The sequence below is a fragment of the Ovis canadensis genome, chromosome 20, assembly GCF_042477335.2.
Source record: "Ovis canadensis isolate MfBH-ARS-UI-01 breed Bighorn chromosome 20, ARS-UI_OviCan_v2, whole genome shotgun sequence".
In the NCBI taxonomy this organism is placed as follows: Eukaryota; Metazoa; Chordata; class Mammalia; order Artiodactyla; family Bovidae; genus Ovis; species Ovis canadensis.
Genome location: NC_091264.1, coordinates 64,141,095 through 64,155,825, shown reverse-complemented (window position 1 = coordinate 64,155,825; position 14,731 = coordinate 64,141,095). Strand labels below are relative to the sequence as shown.

At 51.8% G+C, this 14,731-nt stretch overlaps 1 protein-coding gene across 2 annotated transcripts in view; it reads left to right on the top strand.

The window, feature by feature from the left end:
• Positions 1-624: 624 nt before the first annotated feature.
• The window catches only part of CDYL (chromodomain Y like), a 96,642-nt gene continuing 82,535 nt past the window's right edge, over positions 625-14,731 (top strand). Inside the window, exon 1 of one of the 2 annotated variants that reach the window (XM_069564369.1) lies at positions 625-1,171. In XM_069564369.1, coding sequence (XP_069420470.1) covers positions 1,148-1,171 — 24 coding nt within the window. In that variant the 5' untranslated portion in view covers positions 625-1,147. The remainder of the gene's footprint in view (positions 1,172-14,731) is intronic. The other variant, XM_069564371.1, reaches the window with a different exon arrangement.

Genomic DNA, 14,731 nt, shown 5'->3' with positions numbered 1-14,731 from the left:
GAGGCGGGCACGTGGAGGGGCGGGGGCTCCACCTGGCCACGCCGCCGGCCCTCGGCGGGCTGGCCCTGGCCGGACGGGCTCCGCGCGCCAATGCCGTCGGGGCGGCGGGCTGCGGGCTGCGCGGCTCCGAACCCAACTTTGGGCTCGCCGGTGCCCGCCCCCGTGTGAGCCGCCACCTTCCGCCCCCCACGTCGAGGCGGGCGCGCGGCCCAGTCCGACCTCCGGAGGGCCCCGGGGCGAGCAGGCCCCGGGGCGAGCAGGCCCCGCCCCCTCAGACCACGCCCGCCCACAAGCCACGCCCTGCGCGCCGCGGTCACGCCCCCCACGTCGAGGCGGGCGCACGGCCCGGCCCGACCTCCGGAGGGCCCTGGGGCGATCAGGCCCCTCCCACGCGCGCCGCGGCCACGCCCCCCACGTCGAGGCGGGCGCACGGCCGGCCCGACCTCCGGAGGGCCCTGGGGCGATCAGGCCCCTCCCACGCGCGCCGCGGCCACGCCCCCCACGTCGAGGCGGGCGCGCGGCTCTGCCCGACCTCCGGAGGGCCCTGGGGCGAGCAGGCCCCGCCCCCGCTCGCGGCCCCGCCCCCGCCTCAGGCCCCGCCCCTTCCTGCCCGCCTGCCTGGCCGCTGAGCCCCAGCGCGGCCCGCCGCTCCCCGCGCCGCCCCGCCCGCCGGCCGCCCCGCCCCGCCCCCCCCCCACCCCGCGCGGGCGGCCCGAAAACCCGGAGCGCGGCTCGGCCGGGCCGGGCGGCCGCACTGGGCATGCTCAGTAGCCGGGGCAGGTTTTTCGGCCGCAAGTAGGAAGCTTTCTGCACTACCGCGGAGAGGGGGAGCCGCGGAGCCCGCGCGCCGCCGTGCACCGCCGCCGCGCCCGCCCCAGCCCGGCCCGGCCCCGCGGCGGCGCGATGAGCCCGAGCCCCAGCCGGCCCGCCGCGGAGTGAGCGCGGCGCGGAGGGCGCGTTGCGCAGCTGCTCCTGCGCACCGACCCGGCCGGCGGCCCGCAGCGGCGGGAGTGAGCGCCCGCCCGCCCGGCGCCGCGCGGAGCAGGAAGCGCAGGCCACGCAGGGACCCGACTGGAACAAAGTGTGGGCCGCCGGCGGCTCGGCGCCTCGCCGGCCCTGCCCCGCGCCGCGCGCCCCGCCGCCCGCCATGGCCTCCGAGGAGCTGTACGAGGTAGCTCCCCTCCCCCGGCCCCCGCCCCGGCCGCGGGTTGCTGGACGGAAGCGCGCGCGCCCGAGTTTGCGGGCCGGGGGCGTCCCGGCCGCGGGGCCGGACCGCGGACGGGGCTGGAGTGCTGGCGGCGGGGCGTGGGGGCGCCCGGCGGAGCACTCCTGGGTGGGGGGCTCTCGCCTGCGGGGTTGTGGGGCGGGGGGGGCGCGGGGACGAGTGCGACTGTCTCTCGACTCTGCTGCCGACCCGAGCGCTGCCCGACACCGCGCCGAGAGGGCCGAGCGTTGACCGCATGCTCTAATTAGGTTTGGTATTGTGGCCGGAGCCAGGAAATTTAAACCTAACGCGGCTCCAACCGTCATTCATTTTTGCGCCGTGGTGGTGCGAGCTTCGAGAAGGGGGCCCCCGTCAGAACCGCGAGTTCTGGGCCAAGGGTTTGCCAGCGTCGACTTGGAGCGGTGTGGTTGTTGGTTTGGATCTCCAGGCGTGTCTTGTGCGCCCCGATGTAACTTCTTGACTCGTTGCAAAGTCGACTTCCTGGGGAGTGCGGACGCTTGGAGAGCACTCTTTGCTTTCGGGTGCGTGTTTGTAAATACAGCTTCGTAAGAGACTTCACTTGTGGATACTCCGTGGGTTCACCTCCGATGCGTTCAGGGACCTGGATGTTTAGGGACGTAAGGAAGCGTCTGTAACGAGTAGAGCTCCTTTGGCCCCCCGCGATCGCTTAATGAGAACCGGCTGAGTCTTCCGAGGTGTCCCCTCTTGCCGGTGCGTTACCGCCCTTGGCACAGCGTGCGGCTGTGTGTTACCATCCGTTCTGGCCTTCTAGCAACTTTTTGTGCGAAAGTTCTCTGGAGGAGGCTGCCTTCCGTAGAATCCGTGGTCTGCCCGACATGGTACATGGTCGGAGTACCTTGGCTGGCTGAAAGTGCGCCATTATGCTCAAGTCCTTTACACGCTGGCTGTGCCCTGCTGTATTCAAGATGCTGTCTTGGGTCATTTGGGCTCAGTTGTGTCCCACTCTTTGCCACCCCGTGGACTGCAACCCGACCAGGTTCCTCTGTCCATGGGATTCCCCAGGCAAGAATAGTGGAGTGGGTGGCCATTTCCTCCTCCAGGGGATCTTCCCAACCCAGGAACTGAACTAGAGTCTCCTGCATTGCCAGGAGGATTCTTTACCCCAGCCACTTGGGAAGCCCCATTTAGGGTACTAAAGAAGGGGGGAAAAAAATCTCCTGTTCTCAAGCTTCCATTCTTTCTAAGAAAGAAAGTGGTGTTTGGGAAAAGGCCCGGAAGTAGAGGCTGAGACGTAACAGCTGGGAGAGTACATAGCACCAGGGCAAGAGGGGTTTTGGTTTCTACATCAGACTGTTGGTGAGGATTTTAGGCCTGAATGTTCATGCTTCCTTCATTTTTGAGGTTATAAATACACAGTCGAGTCACTTGTTCCCTTAGTGTTGGGTGAGGGCAGCACCTTATACCTGAGTTGTATCTCACATGTCACAAATTATTCTGGAGACAGCATTTTGACCAGTAGTGCATTATGAACCAGATTTAGTTCTTTGTTTATCCTGTATCTTCAGGCTTTCTGCTCTGGTGGCAGCATTCATTTATAAGTCACCTTCTGTGCCGAGCTGTCGTTCGTAGAGCATGTCATTGAATGCCTGCCCTGTGGACGCTCCGTGGGGAGCCAGGGAGGGACGAGGGATGGGAATGGTTTGTGCCTCCCAAGAGCTTCTGTCGGGAGAATGAAGAACGTCGCAGAGAAACGACCCACTTGCACAGTGGAGCTCATCATTTGGAGTTCTGATTTTGGGGAAAGGTGTTGCAGGGGGTCCAGTTGAGGTGACAGTCAATAACGTGGTCAGTGTCTTTCCCAATGCGTTTTCTCACTTCTCCTTTACTTGTAGGCAGCAGTGTGTCTATATTAGGATTGCAAGTTTATCTGAAAGTCCTGCGTGTAGCGATTGAGAGCCTGGATTTGGAGGCCGAAAACCTAGTTATTGACATCACCTTGAGCAAATTAACCTTGAAAGCTCAGTGTCCTCAATCTGTAAAATTGGAATCAAACGCTTCCCTCGTAGAGATGTGAAGTTTAAATGAAAAAAACGTGTAAAGCAGACCCACCGTTCCCAGAGAGCGCGCTCAGAAGGAGATGGTTGTTATTGTGTTTTAACTGATCTAACATGCCTCTCTGAGGTCTGGTTTTGTTTCTAAAGGTATAGAGTTGTCCTGGGTTAATCAAGGCAATATTCCTTGTGAGGCAGTTGTTTGAAGTAAACACTGCATCTGCCTGGCTGCTTGTCAGGTGGGGAGGGGAACGGTGTGGGAAGCACCAAGATACGTTAGTAACCAGTTCCTGGAGCACCAGTTGCCTGGTCTTGTCCAGTTCTGCTTAAATCGAAGTCGAAGTTTCTTTTGGGGCTCCACCTCCACAATTCCACAGGGATATGTTGACAGAGAGGAAGTTCAGAGTCTTGCTTTTTGAAGTAACTTGGGATGGTAAGAACAGGGCTTCTGCGTCTGCCGTAGCCTCTTGAACTTGGGTGAGTTCCTTAACTTCTGTTTTCTCACCTGAAAAGAAATGAGGCCTCTGACATTTAGCACAGTTTCTGCTCTGAAGTGATTGTCCTCGGTCAGTGGTGAAATGGTCACGGTAGCCGAGCCTCGTAAGTGCAGAAGAGAACAGCCCCCCGAGGGGGAAGCAGCGTCAGCCTTTTCCAGCATTGAGAGCGCTTGTTGGTTGAGGGGCAGTCGATTTACCCGCTGCGTCTCCAGCAGCTAGGATCAGGGGAGGCAGATTTTTCTGCATTCATCCATCCTGCGAAGTTTATAGTCTACAGAAGAAGTCAGGCATCCTTTAGGGCAGGGACCCACATAGTTTGTGTAGAGGACCAGCTAGTTGTTAATACCCAAGACCTTGCAGGCCGAGTGGTCTGTTACCACTGCTCAGCTCTGCTGTTGTCAGAAGCATCCACAGGGTGGGAAAATTCAAATTTCATATAATTTTTACATGTCATGTAATTGTCTTCCTTTTTTAAAAAAAGAATCACTTGGAAATGTGAAGAAAAAAAAATACAGTCTTAACCTATGGATTCTACAAAACAGGCGGTGGGCTGGATCAGGCCTGTGGGTCTTAGTTTGCTGACCTCAGCTTTAGCGGTCAGCTGTTCTGGAGGCAGGGTTTGCACGGGGCTGGGGAGATGGAGGGTGGGGCATGGAGCAGTTAAAGGGCTTCTAACCCCTATCCCAGCGCTAGGCTTTAGAGCCAGAAGTGTGGGTTCCAGTCTTCCCTTCTGGGTCAGGAAGGGAAGAGCTGTATATCTTAAGTAGCTGAATCTCCCCCAGACTTCCTCATCTGTGAAATGGAAGTGATGAGCACTGCTTCAGAGAAGAGTGAAGCCTGAGTAACGTTAGCATCTCAGAGCAGTTGGTAACGTTACCCTATAAAACATCTTTATCTTCTTCCATTCTTAAAAAGAGCCACCGCCAGCTCACACCCTGAAAGCAGAGTTTCTTCCTTTGAGATTTCATTCAGTGTCAAGTGAATTGAGTTTATCACCAAAGAAAACCGTGAACTCCAGAGGATCTTAATTTATCTAGTGGTCAAATAACCATCAGATTGAGTTCAGGTGGGCTGAGCGAAGACTCTAAAACGATGGAAACAGTATTCTTTTATCTTGATCATTCTTTTTCTCATTGGATGTGGGCTTTTCTCCTCCTGAGAACTAGAGTAATGGCCAATTTAAATTTCAGGAGGACCTCAGTTATCTCTTCTTGGCCTTCTGAGAAAATATTTATCCAACACATGGGTGCTTCAGGCAATCAAAAATGGAAGTAAGCTTTTAAGAATGAAATTATATCTGGCTTGTAAAACATGTCTTCAGGTTGGTTAGTTTGGAATGACAATCAGGATTTGGGGGAGAGTTAAGTGTTTGGAGTCTTTCTCCTCCCTTTGGGATAAGATTGTGCATTGCAAGACTTTTCTGTACACGGACCGGAAGCACAGTTATAACGAAGATTGTCTGTGTAATTTGGGTGGAAGTCACAAAAGTCAGGAGACCTTCCATGAACGTTGGTCAAGATGAACCAGCATCTGTAGTGTGTGGTTTGTTGGCTCTTAAGATTGAGATCCCTGAAATAAGAAAAGAGAAAACCTAGAGTCTGTTTTACACGGTGAAGTAAGTTAGAGAAAAACAGATGTCATACATTAAACAGACATATAGGAAATCTAGAGAAATGGTACTGAGGAACCTCTCTCTGCAGGGCAGCAGCCGAGACGCAGACAGAGAGAACGCACTTGTGGACACGGTGGGGGAAGGAGAGGGTGGGATGAATTGAGGGTAGCTTGGAAATACAGACAGTACCATATGTAAAACAGCTAGTGGGGATTTGCTGTGTGGCGCGGGGAGCACGGCCCTGGCTCTGTGTCAGCCTAGGGAGGTGGGATGGTGGGAGGGAAGGTCAAGAGGGAAGGGACGCGCTGAGTCACGTTGTTGTAGGGCAGAAGCCAGCATGACATTGTGAATCAATTTTCCTCCAACTAAAAAAAACTAAAATAGAGTTATTTGCTGGGATTGATTGTGTGGTGGTAGAGTCACGTGTGTGTGTTTTGAAAATTAACACAGTCTGTTAAATGTGAATTGCTGAGGGTATTTATGCATTTGCCTGGTCGGGGAGGATGGAGACGTCTCCCATGCATTTGCTCTGAATTTGCTTCCAGCTCCTGTGTACTTAAGTTTTTCTGTTCTTGCTGTGGTACCTAAGACGCCTCATGCCCTATAATGATTTTAACCACCGAATGTATTTTCATGATACGTAGGACATGCTTCATTAAGTTTTGAGTGTCTGAGCTATATAAAGCCGGGTCTGAGTCAAGCTTTCGTAAGGGGTCTTCACCACAGCATCGTCGTGGGTCTTATTAAAATGCAGATTCTGGGTCCTAAACCCTAAGTTTGCAATTTGCTGTGTTTCAATGGAGACCAGAATCTCTGCTTTACACACCTTCCTTCTTAAGGGTGGATTTGGAAACCTCCAGATTGCACCGGCCTGTTTCTCGACAACGCCGAGGGATCGGGACGTGCCTTCCCAGAAGTTGAGCTCCAGGTGGGCGCACAAGTCCATTTTTCAGGCTCTTTATGGTGTTGCCCCTGGTTAACCGAGTCGTTCCAGGAAGGGGGCATTAAAACTACTCAGTCGTGAGGTTAAGGGCGGTTTCTGGAATGTCTTGTTTTCTGTCTCTGTCATTTGGCGTACTTGTCCACCAGGTTGTAAGGTTGGTGTGGATTGTCTTTGAGAATTCTTTTGTGGTCATTATTTCCCACAGTTCAGATTTTACAGTAGTTGTATTGATGGTCGGATTATGTTTTAATGATACAGTGAATTAAAGGAATGATTCACCTCCAGATTCCTCCTCCCCAGACTTGATGCCCAGGTGTTCCTTTTACACTCAGCCCCTCATTGGCATATGTGGTTTTAAGCCTGGGATGGGGAGAACGCCTAACTTGACTGTTTCCCACACAGACTTAACTCTCCAGCTTTTTGAGCTGATCAAGGCCTGGGAGGACCCATGTCTGGGGAAGGTCTTTTGCTTTGGTGTGAAAATTTGTTCAAGTCCTAAGTGTTTTTCTGGGGAAGAGGATCAGCAGCTTTTTTCTGTTTCTCAGAGGGATCTAGGACTCCCAGAAGAGAATCAAACTTGTTCTTGAGACCGGGGTTTCACACCCCTGCATTGGGCCACTTTGACACCGTTTTTGCCAGGCTCTGCTCTGCTTCAGCCAGAGCCTGCGGTGAAGCGATGCTGAGGCCTCGTGACCCGGTGTGAGGCTGTATGCTGCTGGCAGTCTGTAAGTGGCTCTTCTTGGGATTCTCCATCCATGAAGCCTGCAGTTAGTATTTCAGCTCCACTTTTGATGATGCAGGGACTTCAGGTCCTGTAGCACTGATCCACCCCAGAACTCACTTGCTGTTCTTCTCCAGTGTTCAGCAGCCTGTGTGCACAAAATCTCACCAAGCAGAACCTTGCTGCTCCATACAGACAGCATTTGGTAAGCTTCACCTGCATCTTTGCCTGTTTCTTTGATTATCAGTCTTATCTCAGAACTTTCCTGTTTTTTTTTTTTTTCCTTCTCTTTTTCTGCCCCCTTTTTCAAGTATATCCTTCAGAGATTTCTCAAGTGAGGGGTTGTTGGTGGGAAAGCCTCTGGTTTTCTGATTACCTGGAACTGTCTTTATTTTGCCCTCATTTTTCTTTAGAATCGAATCAGTTGCTTGAGCATTTTCCTTCAGCATCCTGAAGCTCTTGTGCCCTCTGGCTTCCCCATTATTGTTGAGGAGGAGGTTGTCAGCCTGGAGGAGGTCTGCCTTCTGCCTCTGGTGGCTCTGGGATCCTCTCCTTGTCTTTGGTGTTCTGGAGACTTGTTACAGTGTATCTCTGTAACTTCCTGTTTATTGACTGTCTTGATGTATGTTGTGCTTTCCTTGTGGATTTGTGTCTTGTGGGTTCTGAAAGATTGTTGGCCGGCTTATCATCTGATCCCACTGGGCTTCTAAACTCTGCCCCCTTCACAATCCCCGTCTTAACTCTCTTGTAGGCATCTCCTTGTCTCTGTTTTGTTTGCATTCTGGGTGTGTCCTCGGGTCTCACTTCTGGTTCTAATCATCAATTAACTCGTCCATTGGGTCTTTCATTTTAAGTTGTATTTTTTGTTTCTGAATATTCTGGTCCTCCCCTTCCCCATCCTCATCAGTCTGGCTGGCTTTCTTCCTCTTTGGTGTTTGTCTACTTTTATTATGACTGACTGACTCACGGTTGGTTTGGGTTGGAGGAAGTTCCTGGGGCTCTTGGATATTTTCCTTGCTTACCGCCAGCCCAGGGAGGTGTTAAGAGTTGTATTTTATTGATGATCTAGTTATTTTGCAGTGAGAGTGCCTTTTGGAAACCTGTTTGCTTTTTTTTTCGCCAGGATCTGAAGACACGGTTCTGATTTGGAATTTGTGGTATCTCGGATCAAGAGCTTGAGCCAATACTTAAGGTTTATCTAAAGATAGAATGCAGAGAAAGTGTGAACTGCATTTCAGGGGTAACTGTTTATGCAGATGGACATACGACTTACAGCGAGTGCTTCTGAAACATAACGTACAGTGCCTTCGCTCTGCCTTCCCGCTCTACACGCGATTCTGATTCTTATCAACCTTCACCTAAGGTTGGCCTGTGGGCTTGGCTGGAGCCGGTGAAGCCACAGCAGTTGGCCTGCTTGGTCCACCTCTGCAACCCCCGCCACCCCTCTCCTACCCTCTGTGGTGCCAGTACACGGTGGCTTCACCGGCTGGGCAGCCCCAGTGCCCATCCTCATTCAGAAGCTTATCAGAGGTCACCGTTAGCAGGAAGACTCCCTCCCCTTCAGACTCTGGGTGACTCATTCATTTCCTTTTTGTTTGACACTACTAATCATTTGTGTTTGCTTAAGCATTACTTATAAGTAAGTAACGTATAAGTAAGTCAAGTAAGCATTGCTTCCCACGTGCTCAGACGGTGAAGAACCAACCTGCCATGCAAGAGATGCTGGTTGGATCCCTGGGTCAGGAAGATCCCCTGGAGAAGGAAATGGCAACCCACTCTAGTGTTCTTGCTTGGAAAATGCCACGGAGTCCAAGGAGCCTGGCAGGCTACAGTCCATGGGGGTCTCAGAGTCGGACATGATTTAGCAAGTAACAACAGTGCATGACTCTCTCTAGGTATTAAATATGATGAATATTTTCTCCTGGAAAGATGGGCTGTCTATTTTTGGGTTTATATTAGTGCATCTGAGGGTATGAACATGGTGAGCCATTAATAATTGCCGACTTTCAGCTGAAATACAAATGTTATAGTGACTGAAGTTGCATTATTTGAAATTATACCATATATGTGAGAATTGTGCATTTAGGTGTCTTGTTTGAAAAGCCATATGGTGTTTTGGAGGAAAGTTATTTCTAAACTTGATACAAATAATTTGAAGGAAAAGTGTGTTCCTGGAAAGAGTATTTGAAATGTTGGCCACAGCATTTATGTTTACCCGCCGGTTGAAAAGTGTGTAGGGGGGGTGGGGGGGGGGTCTAACCAGTAGTAGCTGGAGAAGTTAGCCCAGTGTTTTTGGGAAGCATCTGTACTTTTTGTTTTTGCCGTGTGAGGCTTTCAAGAGGGTGGCAGTTTGCAGCCTTTGTTGGTTGACCACCCTGCTTCCCTACCCCTGGTTGGTTGCAGGTCACGAATACCTTTGGGTACAATGGTAATGTTTTTCATCAGTAGATGACTGTTGGGAGTTCAGAGCAGCCCAGAGTTGCGGGCAGATTGTCTTAGCATGTAACTGATCTGGAAGCCTCAGCTGCTCAGAATGTGAGAACCAAGGCAGAAGTGCTCCTGACTATAACAGGTTGTCACACCACAGACAACCAGGTCTCCAGGTCTCTCTTGGAGGCCGATCGCCTGTATTTGCGGCACGATGCGCTTGGGCTCCCTGGCTTCCTTAGTGTGTTAGGAGCAGAGAGCTGGAAGGGGAGAGGGAGCCGCTGAGGGCAGGCGAGCTGACCTGAGGAAGTGTGTTCTCGAGACAGGCTGCAGAGGGACCCTGGCGTGGCACCTGCAGTCACAGATCACAGGGACTCCTGAGCCCCTCCAGCTGCTGAAGAGCCTGTTTACAGAGAGAAAAGCCCTGGGTGGAAAAGAGCGATCAAAAATGACTTGTAAGAAGTTTGGGGATGTAAGCGACAGAGCTCAGTTTAATTCTGTGGTCCGTTCTCCAAAGTGTCCCACTCAGGGATTCCTGATGGCAGAGGAGAGAGAGCAAACGTCATCAGGCGCGGAGGGAAGGGGTTGCAGACCCCACCTGGCTTTGAATCCTCTCATCCTCCGGAAACTTCTGTGGAGCTAACAGTGTGCTGCACGGAATGATCTTTGGCTTGACAAGTGTTTTCAGAGTAATTGCCCGTTAATGCTGCTCCATAAATCTTTGGGCTGGCTTGATGCTTCAGGAAGACGAGCCGGGAGTTGGTGTCTTTGTTCATCTCCTCACCATCCTCTTAACCCCGGGTTAAGGGCAGGGACCCGCCCTGTCCTCTTCCGTGACGGCGCTGGGTGGCAGAAGGATTAGATGATTTTAGTGAAATGTGAATGAAAATATTTGAACTGAGTCACCGATAAACAATTTAAGAAATCTTGTTTCAGCCCTTGTTTGTACCCTTGATGTTGGAAAGACATTTAGTTTCTATCTGAAGTCTTGTCTGGGTGTTGAAGGAAGGTGCAGGGACAGTTGCCTCCTGCTCTGCTTCTCTGAGGAGCGGGCTGCTGGCGCTGGGCCCGCCTGTTGCACACCTCCCGACCCTGGGCTGGCCGGAGCCCCCAGGAAACGTCCTGTCTCCCGGGCTCTGTCCTTCATTCCTCCCTCCCTCCATCCTGCATCTCCCGTCCCCTCGGCAAGGTTGGTCCCTGCAGCCTGATTTCCGTCTGCAAGGAGCCCTTGGAGGCCCTTGACCCAGACAGGCTCTGGCTTGTCGCTACACTTGGAGCTCTGCGAGTGGGCGTCCGGCTGCCCCCCTTGACTCACCTCACTTCTCATCCATGCAGTTCAAAGGGAACCCCCCGACCTGCCTGATGCCTCAGAGTCCCAAGGAGGCGGCCCTGGCTCTCTGGTCCCCCCACCCCCTGGACTTAGTCCTCTGACTTCTCTCCCCTCGCGGGTGTACCCTTTGCACTCCTAGCAACAAGTATGACTGTCGTGTGATCTCTCTTGAGGGAGGAGCAGCATGTGCGGAGGTGGGGGTGCTGCCTAGAGCAAGACTTGGGGAGCCTCCCCTCTCCATGTATACAGGCGGTCAGCGCAGACAGCTGATCCGCACAGACAGGGGAGAAGGCCCCCTTCGGAGTTACCCGCACCACTGGCTTCCGCTCCTCCTTGAGCTTTCTGAGACAGTAGCGTCCCCAGCCAGGGGGAATGCTGGGGTCGACCAGCCCTCCTTTCTCGCCAGCCCGGCTGTGTGGTCTGATGAGCCTCCCCCAAAGGCTCCCCTGAATACCCCCGGGGACAGAAGCCCCAGAGAGTCCCACTGAAGCACCCGCTGCCTGGGGAGGAAGGGGCTTGAGAGCCTCGTGTGGGGGCAGGTGGGCTCCTGGGGCTGTGTGCACTGCAGGCTGGTGGCCCCAGGTGTGGCGGCAGGGTCTGCTCGGAACCGAAGCTCTCCTCTGATCTCTGTCTCCCCCGGTCAGCGGCCGGGAGCGGAGGTCTTCTCCTCCTGCCTGCTGCTCTGCTGCGCTCTGCTCCTCCTGCCCCGTCGGGCGATGCAGCGTTGAACTGTTCACAGAAGTAATGAGAAAACTGAGTGAACAGTAGCCTCGCTCTGTTTTTCCAAACCAGCTTCTGAACTGAATCCAGCTTTGCTTGCTGCGTATCTGTCGTCCCTCCCCTTTTCCCGGAAGGTTTTGTCCTGAGCGGGAGACGACTTCTCAGTCCGGTTGGACATCATTATCAGTCTAGGATGGGTCATCGGTCAGGTTTCTGCTTGTCTGTTACGTGTAAGAGGTTAGTAATGATAAAAAAATGCGGCGAACCTGTGGGGAGGTTTACTTTTCTCTGTGTTCCATATACCTTAGCAGGGGTTAGTGAAGAGCTATTTGGTTAGCATTCTTAAATGATTTATGGGTTTGTTAAAAGTGGCATTTGAAAAATTTCTTCAAGAGAGTTTATAATGATACCCTTTAAATGTGAAGCTTGCTTAAACCTTAAAAAACTCTTTGAGTTTGAATGATCAGTTAACTGTGATGTGCCAATACTGTCTATGTATATGTAGGTGGTGCCTGTGATAAAGAACCTGCCTGCTCGTGCAGGAGACAGAGATTCAGGTTTGATCCCTGGGTTGGGAAGATCCCCTGGAGGAGGGAATAGCAACCGACTCCAGTATTCTTGCCTGGAGAATCCTATGGACAGAGGAGCCTGGCGGGCTACAGTCCATGTGGTCACTCTGAGTCGGACACGCCTGAAGCGTCTTAGCACACACACAGATCTTTTGCAAGCTTTAGAAAAGTTTCTTAGAGTCTGGGAGGCATTACCCCGGGTGAGTTAGGGTTTATGTTAAGGTGTTAGAGATTATTCTCTAAGACACATGCTAGCCCACACCTCAACAACAAAAGGAGTCCACTGACTGTTCTTGCCACGAGGACTGGAGTTTTAAGGGTTTCTTACTTCTTGCACTCTTTGTAGTATGACAACAGTCGATGGTGGTTTGATTATAAAAAACCAAGCAGGATCCCAGCCAGCATCCTCACTTGCCTTTCTCTCCACGGTCTCCATCCTTGGGATCACTAAGCAGACGTAGAGAAGATGTGACTGAAATAGCAACATTTTCTCGTGGGGCTCCTGGGAGCTCCCGGGAATTACCGGTAGAGTTCCTGTGCCCAGCAGCGTGGAAGTCTTTGTATGGACCTAGAACTAGTGACTAATTATAGGGTAGAGAATGAACCGGCTTTGTATGGGATTAAGCGAATTTGCCAGGAGCATGAACCTAATGCATCAACACAGATAACAGTTTTTGAATATCACCAAGGATTTTAGGTTGAACAGGTGGCTATAACGAAGCACAAAACATTGATGAAAAGAAAGATCAGAGGTTCCACTTGCCCAGAATTTGGTCCAAAAGAGAATTTGAAAGTGTTTGGGAAACCGCTTTTGACTTACAGCATATCACCAACTTAACTCACTAAAACTTTATGGTTTTGAATTACTCTGATCCTTTCTCAGATTCATTTTTTGTGGATTTTTGGCGCCATGGGGGATATTCAAAAGGCTGTCGGAGGGCAATCCTAAAAGAGGAAAAAGACCCGAGAATGTTTGGTGTTGTCAACAGCTTCTTTGAAATAAAGAGTTTGGTCTCTTAAGGTCACTTCTACTTGAATTAGCTGACGCTCGTTTGGCAGGCAAGTGCTTTGAATTTGATGGTCTCATCACCTTACTCACGGTTTCTACATAAAGGCTCTGCCCGTGTCTAAGGAGAAAAGAAGGTGGAAGTCAAAGGGGGAAAAAAGCATCCCCTGCTGTAACACCCAGGTTATCTAGCGTAAACCGTAGAGGCCCATCGTTAGGAACAGCTCTGTGCATGAATGCAGATAGAAGGGTGCATTTACAAGTCAGTTATTTCATAAACACAGAATTCTATCCATGCTGTTCAGAAGACACATAGAAGTCAACACTGAAGGAATTGTGTATCATGCTATAAAAACCTTTTTATGTTAATCGGTCCATTTTTTTCTCCTTTTTTCTTTTTTACTTTTTCAAGAAAAAATGAATGAAAATCCACAAAAAATGAATCTGAGAAAGGATCAGAGTAATTCAAAACTATAAAGTTTTAGTGAGTTAAGGTGGTGATATGCTGTAAGTCAAAAGCGGTTTCCCGCACACTTTCAAATTCTCTTTTGGGCCAAATTCTGGGCAAGTGGAACCTCTGATCTTGTTGAAGATCTTTGTAATTAATCCTACTTTTTGTTATTCGTCTTGTAAATATCTGTGTGTGTCCTCGCTCTTAAAAGATTTAAAAATCCGTAACATACGTATTTCACCCACAAAGTTAATGAAAATTTACATTTTAATCAAGTTTTTCTTCCTCATTTCATTTCTCATGTAGCAAATACTTCCTATCCCCAGATCACTGTCATCTTCTCATCCAAAAGTTTTGTGTCCTATGGTGAGAAAGCCCTGCGGCTGATTTTCATGGTGTGCACCGGGATCTGGTTTGTCTTTCAGCTGCGGGTCGTCTGCCGTCTCGGCTTGTTGAACCGGTCACCCTCTCCCCGACCTGTCTGCCTCTCTGCCGTGTGTGAAGTTTCCGTGTGTGTGCACGCGTCCGCCAGTTTCTCCTGTTTACCCGATGTTTGTCTCGTCATGATCACACCTGACTCTTTTAATTGGTCGGCTTTATAATAAGCCTGGGAAACTTGCCCTGCCGAATAGGGTGACCTTGTTCTCTTTTCTGAAAGATGGCTCAGCAGTTTGGTGGCGCGTTCTTCCTCTTCCCGGCCGGGGTTGCGCGCGTGGGTCCCTCGGTGGCATTGGAGGTGCACAGTGGGCCCGACGGGCGAGTCCTACCCGGTGCTCAGCCTCTCGTGGTGCTGGTAGGCTAAGTGGGGTGGCAGCCGGGGGGCTCGTTTCATGTTCATTGTCAGAGAAGGCCCCACTGATACGGTGACGTTTGGGGCTTGAAAAGGAAGGAGTGCCCCTGGAGGCGGGTGTGTCTGGAGCTGGAGAGACAGCTGGTACCTGAGGTCGGGGTCTGGGGTCCAAGCGGGGGCCCTTTGTAGATGTGCGCAATACTCTGAGTTTGGTCTTTACTGAGGCGGGGAGCCTTGGGAGGGGTGACATACTCAAATTCACATTTTTAAAGGGTTGTGTTGGGTGCCGGTATATAGGGAGAACCAGCTGGGGCGGGGCTAGGGAGGAAGGAAGACGGGCACAGTTGCTCGGGCAGAAGATGCTGGCGTTTGATACCCGGGGGGCGGGTGGAGTAGTGAGGAGTGATTGCCCCCGGGGTCTGTGTCGA